Genomic DNA, 14,084 nt, shown 5'->3' with positions numbered 1-14,084 from the left:
GATAAAATAAAATATGAATGTTGGGTTGATTTGGGGGAGGAGACCAAACAGCGAAGTCATCGGTCTCATCGGATTAGGGAAGGATGGGGAAGGAAGTCGGCAGTGCCCTGTCAATGGAACCATCCCAGCATTTGCGTGAAGTGATTTAGGGAAATCACGGAAAATCTAAATCAGGATGGCCGGACGTGGGACTGAACCGTCGTTCTCCCAAATGTGAGTCCACTGTGCCAATCACTGCGCCAACTCACTCGGTGCCACCTACGTTGTCGAAGGGCAAAATACTCTCCTGCCAGTTGCCATCCCGTCTCTACATCAAAAACAATAAAGGACTATTCTATACGAATGTTTCATTAACGGCTCTCCGAGCAGTCCGAGTCACCACAACCGCTGCAACCCACATGCAGCCGAGGAAGTGACACCATTTTCTACCCTAAAAAGAGTCAATTCTTGTTCCACTGTTGAGCCCAATTCCCGTTCCCAAAAGAACCTGAACTGATATCGCTATATTATAAATGTGAAGCGATAAAAATAAAACAGTCGTTGAAAGGACAGATTAACCTTATGTCACACAGGCACTGACACCATTTCTTCTGAAATTATAAAAAAGTGATAAAAACATTGGCGCCTGTGTCAGTCAAACGCTGTTGCTAAAAATTTAGTTCAATCAAAGATTTTCGGATTAAAATCATCCACACACTTTCGCATATAATGTACGTATGAGAAAATTATCACCCGATCTACGTGAAAGCTTGGTGGCGAGAGTGGTATACCGAAGAATGAGAAAGGACATTGAAACTGAAGATGTGACAGATGGGATCAGTCTGACTTTAGGAAAGGTAAATACACAAAACAGGAATGCTGGCGTTACGCCTGATGATGGATACAACAAGATATTTAAAAAGGTTGAGGCACCTTCATAGGAAATGTCTCACACATACACTTTCATACATATATTTATGCCGGCGGGAGTGGCCGAGCGGTTCCAGGCGCGACAGTCTGGAACCGCACGACCGCTACGGTCGCAGGTTCGAATCCTGCCTCGGGCATGGATGTGTGTGATGTCCTTAGGTTAGTTAGGTTTAAGTAGTTCTACGTTCTAGGGGACTGATGACCTCAGATGTTAAGTCCCATAGTGCTCAGAGCCATTTGAACCATTTGAACATATATTTATGGAGTTCATTTTAACTGTAGACTTTGAAATATCTCGAAAACTGCACATCGGATCAAAATAATTTATAATTCTAAATTGTTTGTCTCGGAGGGTAGATCCAACGACACCGCACTCGACCCGCTACCCCTACCTGTGCGTGGGAGGCGGAGAGCAGCTTCGAAATCTTTCATTGGAACACCGTTTTTTATTGCAGATTATGATTCTACGGCAAAATCTACATGCATTTTGCTGAAGGATTTTCTGCGTCTCGTCATAGATGGCTCTGTATTCGGAGATAGATATGGGTACACAGTCGTAATTTACAACGTGCTACTCAGTGGCCCTTGAATACTGAATAGCACGTGAGACCTCACCTCCATACTGAGAGGGAAGGACAGGCCAGTATTTCATAACGCCTAATTGGAAACCCAGCTGGACGCGCCACCGTGGCCGTGTAGCGAACTACGACGTATCATAATAGGCAGTACAAAGTGACAGGAGCACACGTATCGCGCAGACGAAGAACAGATAGCGCCTCTAAACATTACTATACTTGCGCAGTATTTATCGTTTGCACACTTACCAATCATTTGGAGAATAGACGTGCAAGTCGACGACGAATGTTGCAACAACATATGGACAAATTTAAATGGTCCTTACGGAAAATATAGGAGAAATTTTGAGGCTGCTGTTGCCTTGTTGCCCAGAGAAAGTTTACTCTCGTTCGTTCTTTTACAAGGTTGTGATCGCCTCTATGTCTAACGGGCGAGAGCAGAGACCGGCCAAAGGAAACGATACAAACGAGTTAAAGTAGAAGATAACGAAACAGCTGCACTAGCGGCAGTGAACCACAACCCACTGGTAAGCTCCCAGCAGTTCCACCGCAATCCCGGTTTGTCCGTAGGTACCACTGTCGCAATACTGCATCGTCAGATGTATCATTCGTACCATGTATCACTGCATCGAGAAGTTAATGGCGCCAGTTTCCATAGCAAGGCAGTTTTTTTGTTAATAATTGGCAACCAATACCGCACAATCGCAATGATGTTATGAGATGTTCAATTGACTCTTTTATTAGAACACGTTACGCGTTTCGGGATTACACCCATCTTCAGACATCATGAACTTTGTAAGAGGTCTGAGCAGATGTAATTTCGATGTATTGTTCACGCGCTGCCTGCGATATGTAAGGTATAAGAGAATCTCAGACCAGAGGGCAGTGTTGACTGCAGTAGGAACTGTGCAGCTGTAGCAGTAAGTTGTTGCTAGCGAGCTGTCTGGTCTGGTGTATCGTGTTAGTTGGGCCGGTCGTGATGCAGCGATGCCGGAGCCTGAGCATTATTGTGTAAGGTAAAAAGCAGCCTCGCGCGTATGTAGTATTGTTATCTCAAGTCCATGTAAATGTTTTAAAAATCTCCTAATAATAATATCTCTCTTAAAAAGTAACTTTTAACAACCATTTATTTCAATTTCAAGAATTTACTAATTTCTCCAATCCATCATCATCCCGATTATTGCAAAAGAAAAATCAGTTGTTTCTTTTCATAAATGACAAACCTTCATCCAGCATTGCACAGGGCTGTGCCAGAAAAATTTCTTGTAACAGCAGTTGTATATGCGATGTCTGGCTACTTCATTCAGGTAAGAATTTTTCTTTTGTATTCAGAATGATCTTTCAGTGCCATGACGCAGCACTGCTGACGTCCATAATTTTCCAGGTTAAATTCAGTCAAATATTGAAAAGTTATAAGTGAGCGACAATTTAATTGAGAGGTTAGTTACATTGTATTATTACCAGGTTACTGAATTTATTTTTTGTTGGCATGTTACCCTCAATGTGAACGACATAATTATAATTTTTTACTGTTGAGAAGTTTAGGAATTTTTCTGTTTTGAGGTTACACTAAATGTCAATGAATTTTGTGGGGAGGTTACAACTTCAACTCCTTCCTAACCAACCAGGCGTACAGCCTTGACAAGACTGCTTGTGCTGCACACATACGTTAAATGACACTTTCTTTCAGTTGTCAAGGTTGTACGTCTGGTTGGTTAGGAACGAGTTGAAGTTTGTGATGACTGAAGATGGGTGTAACCCCGAAAAGCGTAACATCTTCTAATAAAAGAGTCAAATGAACATCTCATGATTTTATTGCGATTTTACAGCAATGGTTGTCAATTATTAACATAAAAATGATCACAGGCCTCAGACGGGATTTTATGTCCCGTATATCAGTTTTTTGTTAATAGGCACGTCAAAAATTGCGAACGATCCCCACGTTCTTTGTCGAGGTACTATTTTCCGATGAATCTATATTCACAAAACAAGGTAGCGTTGCCCGGCACAGCATACGTTACTGGAGTTTAGACAATCCCTTCTGAGTACGGGAAGTTGACCATCAATGTCCTTGGCCGGTTAACGTGTGGTGTGTTATCATAGAGAAAACACTCGTAGGTCCGTATTTTTCCGACAGCACTGTTTTACAACAGGAAGTAGCTGTATTATTGTAGGAGTAGCACTAGACGCTCGACAACGTATGTGATTTCTTTATGACGGTTGTCCAGCGCATTATGCAACTGAAGCACGGGAGGTGTATATTCACAATATACATAAATGACCTTGTGGATGACATCGGAAGTTCACTGAGACTTTGTGCGGATGATGCTGTGGTATATCGAGTGGTCGTAACAATGGAAAATTGTACTGAAATGCAGGACGTTCTGCTGCGAATTGACGCATGGTGCAGGGAATGGCAATTGAATCTCAAAGTTGACAAGTGTGATGTGCTGGGAATACATAGAAAGAAAGATCCCATATTATTTAGCTGTAATATAGCAGGTCAGCAAGTGGAAGCAGTTAATTCCATAAATTATCTGGGAGTAACCATTAGGAGTGATTTAAAATGGAATGATCATATAAAGTTGATCGTCGGTAAAGCAAATGCCAGACTGAGATTCATTGGAAGAATGCTAAGGAAATGCAATCCGAAAACAAAGGTAGTCGGTTACAGTACGCTTGTTCGCCCACTGCTTGAATACTGCTCAGCAGTGTGGGATCCGTACCAGACAAGGTTGATAGAAGAGAGAGAGAAGATACAACGGAGAGCAGCGCGCTTCGTTACAGGATCATTTAGTGATAGCGAAAACGTTACGGAGATGATAGATAAACTCCAGTGGAAGACTCTGCAGGAGAGACGCTCGGTAGCTCGGTACGGGCTTTTGTTGAAGTTTCAAGAACATACCTTCACCGAGGAGTCAAGCAGTATATTGCTCCCTCCTACGTAGATCTCGCGAAGATACCATGACGAAAAAATCTGGGAGATTAGTGCCCACACAGAGGCATACCGGCAATCCTTCTTTCCACGAACAATACGGGGCTGAAATAGAAGGGAGAACCGATAGAGTTACTCAAGGTACCCTCCGCCACACACCGTCAGTTGGTTTGCGGAGCATGGATGTAGATGTAGATGTAGATGTTTGCACCAGTCTGTGGACCGGCAGAGGTGGCCCTATTAATTGGCCGGCTAGGTCGTCGGATTTAACTTCGCCGGACTTCTTTCTGTGTGGATATTTAAAAGGTGAGGTGTACCAGCAAGTGCAAAAAGGCCGTGAGGACATGGTAGACCGCATCAGAAACGCCTGTGCTGACTTTCCCGCAGATATGATTCTGCCCTGTGTACAGTCATGTGAAAATCGGAACACTAAGTGTCATGAAATTAGCGGTACTACGTTTGAACATTTGGTAAAGTGGAGCATCGTTCGCCTCGAGCCACGGCCACAGTGGTGCGTCGGGTAGTCCACTGTTCTATATGTTGGAGGAACACAACTTGCGATTGGGGTTTCCAGTTAGAAGTTACGAAATACTGGCCTGTCCTATCCTCGCAGCATTGAAGTGGTGTCCCACATGGCACTGGATATTCAACGGCCATTGAGTAGCATGTCGAAGATTACGATTCTGTATCAATTTCTATTCCTCCGATTACAGCGCCCTCTCTGACGACATGAAGAAAATGCTTGAGTCAAAACGTATGCACATTGTGCCGTAGAATCGTAGTCTGTAAAAAAACAAAGCTTTCAAAATTGCTCCCCGCCATCCATGCATGAGGTGGGGAGGGGTGTGGGTGGAGGGGGGTCAATGTGCTATCATTGGATGTGTTCTCAAATTCTCAGAAAAATAGGTATAAGCTTTACGAAAAAACTAATAATATGGGCTTACTATATGTGTATTGTACAACATGGAGCAAACAGATTGGGAGCCCAAGCGAGTAGCGCTTGGGTTCTAGAGACCTTACGGTAAGAACGTAGTTATTTTTTTCCACTACTGTTCCGCAACAGCGGAGATAATGGAAATCTTCAAAACTGTGACTAAATTCAGGATGAAAAATATCACCGGAAAGATTCCCATTTCTATCCACAACGAAAATGAGGTAGACATGTAGCATCTGTTGAATCGAATGCTGAGCCTAGTAGAAAAATAATGCTAAATTAACAAAAACCATGGTAATGAGGAGGAGCAAAGTGCGATTAGCGATAAACTTAGCAAAAAAATATGCGGAGGCTATAGTAGACGAAGACAAGAGGTTCTGCTGCCTTGGAAAAAAAAGAACACATGAAGGACGAAACAAGAAGGATACAAGAAGCAAAAGGGAACTTTCAAAAGTTCATACCTCCCGAACGTCTATGAGAATTAGGGCGTGTAGGGAGAAACACTTTCAGTACTTTGCTCATTCAGGTTACAAATGTAATTGGACAGCAAATAGTTAACATTTAAGAGTGTACTGAGGACCTGAGGCCGGTGAGGTCGACTAGGACTTGGGGGGAAGGGGAGGGGGGAGGGGGGAAGACTTTAGTGGGAAAGTGGCAATCAGTATTTCTCATTGGTATAGGCTGCTCTTGTCCTGCTCGCTAATTCTTATGTTGCACACATTATTAGGCATTTCGCTTTAACAGCGTCGCCAGGTAGGACTTTGCTACAAAGAACTGACGATAGAAAGAATGAAACAGAGCTTCATAAAATACAGTGTTTAGAGTAATTGTGGTGACACGCAGGTTGAGTTACATTCTTTATGGATACATGTTACCTACTGAAAGTTAGCGTCTTACACAACATCAAACTGGCCCTGCCGTGCGGTTCTACGCGCTTCAGTCTGGAACCGTGCGACCGCTATGGTCGCTGGTTCGAATCCTGCCTCGGGCTTGGATGTGGGTGATGTCCTTAGGTTCGTTAGGCTTAAGTAGTTCTATGTTCTAGGGGACAGATGACCCCAGATGTTAAGTCCCATAGTGCTCAGAGCCATTTGAACCTGCCGTGTGGCACATTACAAGGTAAACATGTTCGGCTACCAGATGGCTGAAGTCATGGGCGTATGATGAATATGATTTCTCACATGATTTCAATGCGAACAATTACTCCTACCATAAATGTTATAATCGTAGCTTATACATAATACATTATAAAACTCGTCATTACTTTACAGCAAACATTATTGTACGTCAATAACTGTTTACCTTGAATCACACCACTCAATATTTCCAGCACAATTAAAAAAGTTGTAATAGAAATATTACAGCAACATTAGTGAGACAAACGCTAACGAACGGTGTAAGCTGCATATAGGAAAAGGAAACTATTTTGAGATCGGGATAGGAAGAAACCAGTTATAAGACGTCCCAAATAGAGGATCATGTAAAAACTATAATAACAGTCATAAAAGATGACATACTGTTCGGTGCTGACGAAGACAATAGACAATATGACACGGCCGTAAGTGGCGTGGCATGCGTGCCTCAGAGATACAATTAGATATAGCGTATGATCAACTATAATGGAGCGATATCTGTTGAGGGGACAGAAAAACGCCTGGTTCCTGAAGAGGCAGCAGCGTTTTCAATAGTTGCAGCAGGAAACCGTCTGATCTGAGCATGTAACCTCTTGTTGTGCCGCTACTGTGGACGGCTCAGAGCAAGGGAAAACAACACCCGTAATTCTTCCCGAGTCCATGCGGCTCTGCTATACTATGACATTATCCTGTTGCGTAAAATATTTCGGAGGTAAGATGGTCACTCATTCGCATCTCCGTGCGGGGACTACTCAGGACGATGTCGTCATCAGGAGCCACTCTACCGCTCGGAGCGTGGATTATTAGACCCTCAACGGGGAAGTGGGTTGAAAAATTTGAAAAAGGAAATGAATTTATGTCCAAGATAGGTGGAGATTACCGCAGTTCCATGGTAGGAAACAAGCTGAGTTATAAATACAAGTTCAAACAGGACTGAAGCAGGAGTAGGTTAAATAATGAATCAGGAAATAGGAAAGCGGGAAGCTACTGTGAACAGCAGAGTCACCGCATCATCGTAGCCAAGATAGAAAGTAAGCCCACACTCATAATGTAGTAGAAGTGTATGTGCCAGCTAGCTCCACAGATGATGAAAGGGCAGAAGAAATGTACGACAAGGTAAAAGAAATTATTCAAATAGCTAGGGGAGACAAAAATTTAATTGTGTCAGGGGACTGTAATTCGATAGTAGGAAGAGCAAGAAAAGAAAAAGTTGTAGGTGAATGTGAAATGATGGAATGGATTGAAAGAGGAGGCCGCAGGGATGAATTTTACAGAGAGCATAATAATAGAAACTTCGCTAACAGTTTCAGAATCATAAAAGAAGGTTGTAAACGTGGAATAAACCTGGAGAAACCGGAAAGTTTCAAATTTATTACATTATTGTTAGGAAAAGACATCAGAACCAGTTTTTATGTTGTAAGACATTTCAAGAGGTAGATGTGGACTCTGATAATTTATTTTGAGTCACCGATCTCTGACTGGTTTGATACGACCCGCCATGAATTCCTCTGCTGTGCCTACTTTTTCTTTTCAGAGTAGTACTTGCAACATACGTCCTCAGTTATTTGCTGGATTTATTGCAGTTCCTACCCTCTACGTTTCTCTCTAATACAAAGGGATTTACTCCCTTTCTTCTTGTCAGTGTTTTTCACTCATTAATTTCCTCCCCGATTCTGCAGAGCACTTCTTCATTCCATATCTCATCAGTTCACCTAATTTTCAACATTCATCTGAAGCACCACGTCTCAAATGGTTCGATTCTGTTCTGTTTCAGTTTTTTAGCAATCCATGTTCCGCTACTATAAAATGGTGTACTCGAAAAGTACATTCTTAGGGATTTCATCCTCATATTAAGGCCTAGGTTTGATATCAGTAGACTTCTCATGGCCAGTAAATTTATTATTTCTGAACTATAGGTCACAACTGCCAAACTTAGGAAATTACGGAGTTTACACTTGGTTTAGTTGACAGAACGATAGGGTGTTGAGAGCTTCAGAGGAACCGTTAAGCTACGATTAACTACAACAGTGGGAAGGATTACAGTAGAAGACGAATAGATAGCTTTGAGAGATGAAATGAAGACAGCAGAAGTGAAATAGGTAAAAAGACAAGTGCTATTTGCAATCATCGGATATCGGAGAAGATGCTGACTTTAACTGACGAAAGAAGAAAAATTTTAAATTTCAGCACATGAAGCAGGTGAAAGGCAATATAAACGCCTAAAGAATGAGTTTACAGGAGGTGCACAACGGCTAAGTAAGAATGGCTAGGTTAGGTTAGGTTACGGCAACAGGAAAACTGATGAGGCCTTTCGAGAAGAGAGAGACAGCTGTATCGGTTTTATGAATGTCAATAGCTCACATGGAAACCAGTACTAAGCAATTAAGAGGAAGCTGAAAGATGGAAGGAGTATATAGGGGCTCTATACAAGGAACATGAACTTCAAGGCATTAAAATAGAAAGGAAAGAGGATGAAGGTGAGATGGGAGAAGTGATAACGCGATAATAATTTGACACAGCACTGAAACACATAAGTCGAAACAAGGCCATGAAGTAGACAACATTCCGTCAGAACTAGTGACAGCCTTGAGAGTGACATCCATGAGAAAACTACTCCGGAAGATAAAATATCCTCAGAGTTCTAGAAGTATATAATAATTACAACACCATCAGGTGCTTAGATGTGTGAGCATCAATGACCTATCGGTTTAATGTATCATGGTTGAAGAAATAGTAACACAAATAGTTAACAGAAGAATGGTAAAACCGGTGGACTCTGATCGCCTGTTAGATCAGTTGGGATTGCAGGGAAATGTAGGAACAGGCGAGAAAAACTGACCCTATGACATTTCTTAGAAGGCAGGTTAAAGAAAGGCAAACCTACATTTATTGCATTTGTAGACTTGGAGAAACTTTTGAACATGTTAACCAGAATAATCTCGTAGAGATTATGAATTTAACATCCGTAAGATACAGGAAACGAAAGGGTGCTTACAACATGTACAGAAACCAGATGGTAATTACAAGAGTCAAAGGCATGAAAGGGAATAAGTGGTTGAGAAGGGAGTGTGACACTACTGTAGCCTGTCTCCGATGTATGCTGAGGAGGCAGTTAAAGGAAACGAAGATAAAATTTGGTGTTGGAACTAATGTTCTGGGGGAAGAAATAATAATATGGGCGCTGACAGTGAAAGATTCACGAAGTCAGTGGAAAGGATCGCTAAGTGCTACAACCAGTCTAGCTAGAGCAGTGAACATGGGTATGTAGTTAGCAGCAGGGGTACAGTGACAGATGGCTGGAAACGATTGACTTAAAGTGTTGATACGCGTTATGCCCTGTGGTAATCCGATGGGAGGTTTTGGTTTGGCAGATACCTGGGGAACGTTTATCTGTCACCGTGTGTATTATCAATAGTGAAGGAGTGAAGTATGGAAGAGTTGGTGTTATGGAATGGGGGTGTTTTTAATGGTTAGAGTGTTGTTCCTTATTCCACATAAAACGATGGATGTTAGTATCAGTATGATCATACAGGATGTCATAAAGCAGCATCAGGGAGACAATGGTTTGTGGACAATTCTCTGAAATGTACAGGCCTGCACACAGTCCCAGGCAGATCCAATGCAGCAAATTCAGAATGACTGAGAACATCTACCTCAGAATCGAGCGTCCATTATCCATACCTTGAGGGAGAATGAGTTGCCATTTCTCCACACACATTCCGAAACCTTACTCAGTGAGCCGCCAGCAGATTTGAAGCTGTCACAAAAGTCATGGACAGACAAGGTTGCCATTCCAATGCAGACTGGGTTACCATTCATCTGCAGACATTCTGACACTTCATTGAAAGACCTCTAGAAGAGTTCAAGCCATCACAGAAGTGAAGGGTAGGCAGGATTGCCATTCCTCTGCAGACATTCTGACACCTCACTGAAAGGGTATGCCACCAGAGTTCAAGCCGTCAGAGAAGTGAAGGGCAGACAGGGTTTCCATTCCTCTGTAGACATTCTGACACCTCACTGAAAGGGTTGCGAGCAGAGTTCAAGCCATCACAGAAGTAAAGGGCAGACAGGGTTGCCATTCCTCAGCAGACATTCTGACACTGAACTGAAGGAGTCGCCAGCAGAGTTCAAGCCGTCAGAGAAGTGAAGGGCAGACAGGGTTTTCATTCCTCTGCAGACATTCTGACACCTCACTTAAAGAGTCGATAGCAGAGTTCAAGCCATCACACGAGTGATGGGCAGACACATCCCATATTAATGTGCGCTAACAGATATCCGGATGTTTTTGATCAGACAGTATTTAAAGATCTGACTGAATCCCTTGTGACACTTTTATTTGTTCTGTGATCTAGAATCGCTGATTTGTTCATATATTAGCAGCTGGCGATAACAACCCAACTAAAGGTGTTACTGCTAATGGACCTTTCAACCCTAGAATACGTACCATGGGTCATACAGCCACAGAGAGGATTTTAACTTATCATTGCTGTAGGAAAGACTTAAAATACATCCCCCACTAACTGGAAATCTTCTTTTCCTATATTTAAGGCAGCATAGTTTTTCAAATCCAAGTTCTGAACCAGTTGTTACTCATAGGGTAGCTGAAGATAACGATTTCCTGTCGGATGTAAGTACTGCATATGATCAAAACTATGAAGTTGTTCCTCAGGAAGCGGCACATAGTTTTTTGGATGAAGAACATAGTACTGATGACAATGGTGATGATGATAATGATTGTAGGTGATAAGCAATGAATTTGCTTATGTATATATTGCTCGAAATGGCATACTATGGTATAAAAGTCCCTTTCCTGCAGTCCAAGATCAAATGCCTGCACTAAAATTGGTGATATTTAGACTAGGATCAACATGGGGTATAATCACTTAAAGTTTAAAAGATGCCATGGGATATATTTATTCCTCTAGGCACTATGACTGAAACTGTGAGATGCACAAACCTGGCAGCAAGAAGAATTCGGGTACCAAGGAAAATAAACTGACATGATGTAATTAGAGAAGAGATGTTCACCGTCTGCGGAAGTTTGCTTCCTACTGAAGCAGATTAAAACTGGGATGTTCCAGTCAGGGAACATTTTCTGTGGGAGTTGATCCAACTGTTTATGATCAGAAGATCTTCTAATCAGTCACTGCAGAAATCCACGTACCTATATACGGATAAATTCATTACTATTACTCAAACACAAAATAGCAGTAGTAATAGCAACAGTACAGTGGTTCTTCAGAAGAGAAGGTGTTCACTGTGTCCTGCTTCAAAGGACAGAAAAACAGTTTGCTGAAACTGCATAAGGTGTGTTGTGTTCCAGGACCATAGTGCTGTGATGTACAAAAACTGCAGAAACTAATGTGATGCTTTTTGTGTTTTAATAATTTGATCTTTGTCATTTTCATAATCATCTACTGTGAACAGTTGGTGATAAAGAATAGTGTTGTTTCAGTTTTCATAATGTAATGTACTCAAAATTATTCAGGGTTATAGTATATACTCTATAACTTACAAAGGAACCTCCCCATCGTACCCCCCTCAGATTTAGTTTATAAGTTGGCACAGTGGATAGGCCTTGAAAAACTGAACACAGATCAATCGAGAAAACGGGAAGAAGTTGTGTGGAACTATGAAAAAGTAAGCAAAATAGACAAACTGAGTAGTCCACGCGCAAGATAGGCAACATCAAGGATAGTGTGAGCTCAGGAGCGCCGAGGTCCTTCCGGCACGGTAGCTCAGCGTGTTCGGTCAGACGGCTGCGTGGTCTCTGTAATAAAAAAACGGAGTCAATGAATCCACGATCAACCTGAACGGTTGTCTTGTGACGACCGCCCCGACCAAACGCAGCGAATTATATCGAACAAAATGAGGACAAGTAAAGGTCCCGTGGTTAGCGTGAGCAGCTGCGGAACTAGAGGTCCTTGGTTCAAGTCTTCCCTCGAGTGAAATGTTTACTTTCTTTATTTTCGCAAAGTTATGATCTGTCCGTTCGTTCATTGACATCTCTGTTCACTGTAATAAGTTTAGTGTCTTTGTTTTACGACCGCACCGCAAAATCGTGCGTTTAATAGACGAAAGGACGTGTCTCTCCAATGGGAACCGAAAACATTTGATCGCAAGGTTATAGGACATCCGATTCCTCCACAGAAAAACACGTCAGATATATTCTATACGACACTGGTGACAGCATGTGCGTCACATGACAGGAATATGTTGTCGACTTGTACACTTGGCCAATGGGTAAAAAAGATTCTTCTACCTAGCCCGATTTAGGTTTTCTTGTGGATGTGATAATCACTCCCAAAAAAGTGATGAAAATATAAGAGTTTGTCACATAAACTGCAACAAATGAATGCAACAGTTTCACAGTCGCACCGTTTTCCCTGTGCTCTGTCAAAACATCTGTTTTTAACGTCCCCATACTACGGTGCAGTTACCTCGCATCGGACGGACGGACGGACAGATAATAATTGTCAGAAAATAAAGAATTAAACTTTTCACTCGAGCGAAGACTTGAACCAAGGATCTCGCGTTCCGCTGCTGCTCACGCTAACCACGGGACCACGGCGCTCCTGAGCTCCCAGTATCATTGATGTTGCCTATCTTGCGTATGGACTAATCAGTTTGTATATTTTGCTTATTTTTTTCATAGTTCCACACAACTTCTTCCTGTTTTCTCGATTGATGGCTCTGAGCACTATGGGACTTAACATCTATGGTCATCAGTCCCCTAGAACTTAGAACTACTTAAACCTGACTAACCTAAGGACAGCACACAACACCCAGCCATCACGAGGCAGAGAAAATCCCTGACCCCGCCGGGAATCGAACCCGGGAACCCGGGCGTGGGAAGCGAGAACGCTACCGCACGACCACGAGATGCGGGCTTTCTCGATTGATCTTTGTTCAGTTTTTCAAGGCCTATCCACTGTGCCAACTTATAACTAAATCTGAGGGGGTGCGATGGGGAGGTTCCCTTGTTAGTATAACTATCAAAAATGATCTCACCTGTCTCTTATATTGATAAACCATTAAATAAAATATTCATGCATGATAATATCGAAAAAATACTTGTTTCCATTTAACATAATGGGTCCAACGCACCCAGGGTACGTAAATGTGCAAACGATGTAGGTCACATGTAGAAGTGTTGATGGTGTAAGACATGATTTATGGTTCACTGTGCGATGCTCTAGATACTGGCGTTGCAGTACGCTGGGTGGAGTTCAGCGTGCATCCAGTACCGGGGCGACTGGATGTTGTGGGAGCCGGTGGCGGCGTCTGGGCTCCCAGGGACGCGTGGTGCTGCCTTGCGTGGCTCGCCTCGGCCGCAGAGGCTGTCAGGAGCGGTCAGCGCCCGGTGAAATATTGTTGCCATCGCGGACATGATGTATGGCCGCGGGAACAAGCAGACGGACCGCCGCGCCGCGCCGCCACCTCCTCCTACGGAATGTTTCTGCTACACACACACACACACACACACACACACACACACGTACACTACTGACCGCACCTAGCGAGCGGAGGGAGGAAATTACTGGTATCTCGGTGATCACCATCGTCTGACATGGCAGAGATACGACGTGCGATTACAG

The 14,084-nt window shown here is 42.8% G+C and overlaps 1 protein-coding gene across 1 annotated transcript in view; it reads right to left on the bottom strand.

Annotated features, from left to right (window-relative positions):
• LOC124620084 (lachesin-like) overlaps positions 1-13,867 on the bottom strand; it is a 342,172-nt gene extending 328,305 nt beyond the window's left edge. Inside the window, exon 1 of the mRNA XM_047146751.1 lies at positions 13,690-13,867. Within this exon, the coding sequence (XP_047002707.1) occupies positions 13,690-13,867 (178 nt within the window). The remainder of the gene's footprint in view (positions 1-13,689) is intronic.
• Positions 13,868-14,084: the final 217 nt, after the last annotated feature.

This window comes from Schistocerca americana, chromosome 6 (assembly GCF_021461395.2).
Source record: "Schistocerca americana isolate TAMUIC-IGC-003095 chromosome 6, iqSchAmer2.1, whole genome shotgun sequence".
In the NCBI taxonomy this organism is placed as follows: domain Eukaryota; kingdom Metazoa; phylum Arthropoda; class Insecta; order Orthoptera; family Acrididae; genus Schistocerca; species Schistocerca americana.
This window is presented reverse-complemented; position numbering and strand designations above follow the sequence as displayed.